The sequence below is a fragment of the Lytechinus pictus genome, chromosome 4 (genome assembly GCF_037042905.1).
Source record: "Lytechinus pictus isolate F3 Inbred chromosome 4, Lp3.0, whole genome shotgun sequence".
NCBI lineage: Eukaryota > Metazoa > Echinodermata > Echinoidea > Temnopleuroida > Toxopneustidae > Lytechinus > Lytechinus pictus.
This window is the reverse complement of record NC_087248.1, coordinates 26478691-26483799: the sequence shown is the minus strand read 5'-3', so window position 1 is coordinate 26483799 and position 5109 is coordinate 26478691. Positions and strand designations below refer to the sequence as shown.

General features: G+C 33.4%; 1 protein-coding gene across 1 annotated transcript; it reads left to right on the top strand.

The window, feature by feature from the left end:
- Positions 1–515: 515 nt before the first annotated feature.
- LOC129258254 (quinone oxidoreductase-like protein 1) lies at positions 516–4798 on the top strand. The gene is made up of 3 exons (XM_064099012.1): positions 516–654; positions 2342–2447; positions 4079–4798. Exons 1-3 carry the CDS (start codon positions 517–519, stop codon positions 4126–4128), a joined length of 294 nt encoding a protein of 97 aa, XP_063955082.1. The 5' UTR covers position 516; the 3' UTR covers positions 4129–4798.
- The last annotated feature ends 311 nt before the right edge of the window (positions 4799–5109 follow it).

Here is a 5109-nt window from a genome sequence, read left to right as displayed (position 1 = left end):
CCGCACTCCTTACGATTGGTCTGCAACCCGATTTCAGAATAAAATGTAGTAGAATTTGATGCTAATATTGAGACTTGGAATATCTTACTGTGTAATGTTCTAAATCATCGTATGAATACCTATGTTCAAATCTGTGACTATGCTATCATCCTTCTTAGAGTAAAAGCAAATTTAATATGCAGTCGTAATGGCGTCATAGCAGTCGTACAATTGGCTACGATTTGAAACTAATTTGGTCTTTACTCCAAAATAAAGGCTTGCAATCTTTCAAAATGGTTAAATTAGTATTCTTTCAATTAATTTTAACCTCAAATAAAAATATGTTCCATTCACATTTTCAGAAAATGAGCAAAATGTGATTTGTTTCAAAATCGGATCGCAAACAGTCGAAAGGTGTGCGGTGGCCTTAAGGGGACCTTACATACGTATACATATTACATAAGAGTTAGTCTTTTCTTTTCTCTGCTTATTTACGTCCCCTTCATTACTTTTATCGGCTTTTCTTCCACAGTGAATATGTATCCTAACGAAATGGATGAAGAAGGAAGTAAGTCCCCCAAATCAAAAAGGAAATGCGACCTTCCTAAGAAGCATGAGGTCATCTCGGCGTTAGGGGTTGGAGGACGATGGATAACATCACAAAGAGATCTACAGGTGAGATCATAGACTCTACTGAAATAAAGACCTGGGGCCCATCTTACAAAGACTTGCGATTGATCCGATCAATCGCAACTATGGAAAGCCAGCAAAGTCAACATATAAAATGCATGTTTGCTCAAAACATTTTTCTAGATATTAATGTATATTCATAAATTCATTGATTTCTTGACTGTTCAGTGTATTCTCCTTTGTTTACAAAGGACATTTTGCACATTTCCTGTATAAAAAAATTATGACACTGATGGATGTCCACAGAGTTACGATTGATTGGATCAATCGTAACACTTTGTAAGACGAGGCCCTGGGGTCCCTTGACACAAGGTTAGCGATTAATGGTACCCTTGATTTTCAGCGTTAATTATACATTGAAATTTATGCCATCAGAACTTGCAAAACAAATGTTCTACGATGATGGCTACTTGAGGCTTTGTGTTAAGGCTCTGTATTACAGCTAGGCCCCTTATCTGTACTTGAAACCCCCACCTCCAATGTCTCCTTTCCAATATTTCCTGGCTTGTTCTTGTTTTCCCTTGTAACAGAAGCGCTAGTGCCTTTAATAATAGCTATTAAAAGTCAAGTTCAAGGCAGAAAAATTTTGATTTTAATCAATAAAGAAAAAAATCATGAAGCTGAACATTATTCATCAAAATTGGATGTAAAATAAAGATAATAATTACACGCATTCAGAGAGGAATAAAACTTTGTTTCACCATGGCAGTGAAAAGAAAATTAAATATATTTTAAATGATGAGATGTAAAATAAACAGTAGGGGGTGATGTCATCAGTCCCTTCATTTACCTACTAACCAGCATGTGAATATAACTGTTTTGTGAAATTAAACGAAAGCTTGATCATAACGTTTTCAATACATCCGACTTTGATGAAATTTTCAGTGTTATGCTTGTTGACTTTTTCTGTTTTTATTCCAATTAATTTCCAGTAGGGTAGGATTTGTCTTTTAGAGGTGGAAAGCATGCCAGATTAAAATCCTTTGTATTATTATTATTATGATAATTAATATTATCATTATTAATGTTGTGGGTCTTCCAGTTTAAGTTGCACCCAGCTTTGATTTTGACCATTTATTCATTTCTTTTTCTTTACGATTTTCAAAGTATCTTATGCCCATTTCATTTTCTTTTCAAGTTTTAATTTACTGTATTAATAGAAAACAGGTCACTTACATTTATAGATGTGTCTGCAATAAATGTCATATTCATTCATTTATTTATATATTTATTTCTTTGTTTATTTATTTATTCATTATTTGTATATTTATTCATGTATATACATATTTATTTATTTTATTCATTGATTCATTCATTCATGCATTCATTCATTCATTTTATTTTTTTATTTATTTATTTATTTATTCATTCATTTATTTGTATATTCATTCATTTATATACATATTTATTTATTCATTTATTTATGTATTTATTTATTCATTCATTTATTTGTATATTCATTCATTTATATACATATTTATTCATTCATTTATTTATTTAAGTATTTATTTATTCATTCATTTATTCATTTATTTGTATATTCATTCATTTATATACATATTTATTTATTCATTTATTCATGTATTTATTTATTCATTCATTGATTCATGCATTCATCCATTCATTTATTTATTTACTGTATTTATTTGTTTATTTTTTTATCAATCTATAGCTTGATCCACCAGACTCTAGGCTTCTGCAGTTGAAGGGTGCAAGCGTTTGTTTCCTCAATGAAGCCACCTGGACCCTGTCTTCACACAAACTTGGAAAGTACTTGCGTATCCTTTGATGCTGGAAGTCATTTTTTTTTTACTTTAATAGTGGGACATTGTCTCCTTTGAGAGAAACTTTTGCAATATCTTTTCATTCTGAATAATGGCAATTGCATATTGTGGCTGGGCTGTCAAAACTCTGTATCTCTTATTTAAAGGTGCACGATCCCTGCATTCAAGAGGGCATTGTTTGGACGTACATGTACGTACGTGTTGCGGACGGCGCCACCTGCCCATTGACACCACCGTTATACAACGCTTTTATGCAGTTGCCATGTTCTGAATGCCCAGACGCTGCCGATTCTCAGTTTGAGTACACTTTGGCTGCTGCTTGAAGATCTTGTCGGGTTGGCTCCGCCTCGTGCTGCTTTGTGAAGTGACGTCAGCAGAGGGTTGGACCAATGCTGATGTAGCCAAAAGCAGTGCAGCATATGTGTACTGTGCATGACTTGTGTGCGTGTGTTGCGCAATTGGTCGATGATTGACATCTGGATGCATAGATGTTGATGATCTTCATGATGATGATGGTGGCGGGTACAAAACCGTCCCACAATGCCGGGACCATGCACCTTTAGAATCATCCAAAACTTGGAAGACAGCTATAAGAAAAAAAAGTTATAAAAGAGTTGTGACGTGAGTAGCAACCTTCTTTTGCCTAGAAAGATTTCTCAGCATAATTTAGGAGACTTTTTCAGACAACATGAGGCTATCATCATGTCTTCCATATTTCTAGAATCTAGTGTTTTTCTGAGCTGCCCTCATAATGATAACATTTTGCGATACAAGGTTTAAGCAGCTCAGTGTCAATATGATTGATGTATGGATTATGTATTTTAACAATATATAAATAATTATGCATATTACTATAATTATTGTTATTATCATTATTGTTATTTATAAAAGTTGTAGTAGTGGTAGTAGTATTAGAAGAAGTACATGTAGTAGTAGTAGTAGTAGTAGCGGTAGTAGTAGCAGTAGTAGTAGAAGTAGTAGTAGTAGTAGTAGTAGTAGTAGTAGTGGTAGTAGTAGTAGTAGTAGTAGTAGTAGAAGAAACCCGTAGTAGTAATAGTAGTTGCAGTATTAGTAGAAGTAGTAGTAGTAGTAGTAGAAGTAGTAGAAGTAGAAGAAGTAGTAGTAGTAGTTGCAGTAGTAGTAGAAGTAGTAGTAGTAGTAGTAGAAGTAGTAGAAGTAGAATAAGTAGTAGTAGTAGAAGTAGTAGTAGTAGTAGTAGAAGTAGTAGTAGCAGCAGTGGTAGTAGTAGTAGTAGTAGTGCAGTAATAGTAGAAGTAGTAGTAGTAGTAGTAGTAGTAGTAGTAGTAGTAGTAGTGTTATATATTTAGGAAGAGAATATGGCATTGAAAAATGCTGATACCATTTCTATCACAGTTTTTGTACTTAATAAATGCCATTTAATTCCGTTACACACTCTACTTTGTCAACATAATGCAAAGAACAAGATTTTGCTCATCGATCAGCGCATCATGCATTTTTAATGTATATCCAAATTAGATTTGTTCAAGGTACATGTATGTATACAAATTAGAAAGAAAAAATGTATAAAGTTGCCAATTTAGAGAGCAGGAACAGATTAAGTTTTGACGTTACATGGAAGCTTTCCTGAACATACCACACTGTAGACATTCTTAAAGACATCATGGCCAAGCTACAGCACGGACTACTAAGGTAAGAAATGATCTTCAGAGATTGATTTTATCATTCAAAACTGCTCCTGGGCCCCGTCTTACAAAGAGTTACGATTGATCCAATCAACTTCAACTACATGGAAATCCATCAATGTCATAATTTTTCAACAGGAATTATTTGGCACATTGTACTTTGTGAACGAAGAGAAGCACACTGGATTGTCAAGAAAACAATGAATGTATAAGTGTACTACATCATATCTAGAAAATTATTTGAATGAACATGCATAGTAGATGTTGACATTGCTGGCTTTCCATAGTTGTGGTTGATCGGATCAGTCTCAACTCTTTGTATGTAAGACGGGGCCTTGGGCTATTCATTGGGTTGAGAGTTCAGGGGGTCTTTTTAGCTATTTTTGCATCTGATTTTTCAGCTTGATTTCAGTTTATTTTACTTTTCCTCTATCCAAAAGTATAGCAGGTTTTTTTTTTTCAATTTAAACATTTTTTATTTTTTTATTTTTTATTTATGATCACTCACTCACCTCCTTGCATAAAATATGAAAGTCCAACCCCATATACAAGTGAGACCTTTCATCAAATAACTTGTCTCTGTTTTGTAGCTTTTGTGATAATTTATAAGGATCACAAATTATCATATCATAATAATAGCTGAAGGGCTGGAGGTACACAAATAATTCAATAGATTATTATAAAAAAAAATAAAAAATTTCTTAATTTATTTTTGTGGGCTGCTTTTCAAAACTTACTGCCAAAATCTCCAACATTGGATAAGCTTTAACCTTAATTGCAATGAATCAGGATTTTCCAAGGCTACTTTTTCATAGTATCCAGTGCTCTTTTGAGCATTTCGGGGGCTAAATCACCTCCAGCCTCCATGTAACAGACCTGCCAACCAGTACGTTTTTGACGTATTTAGTACGTTTTTGCAACCAAAATACGGCAGTACGTTTTTGTTTTTTTTCTTTTTTTTTCAAAATCGTAATTTATTGAGAAAAATCATC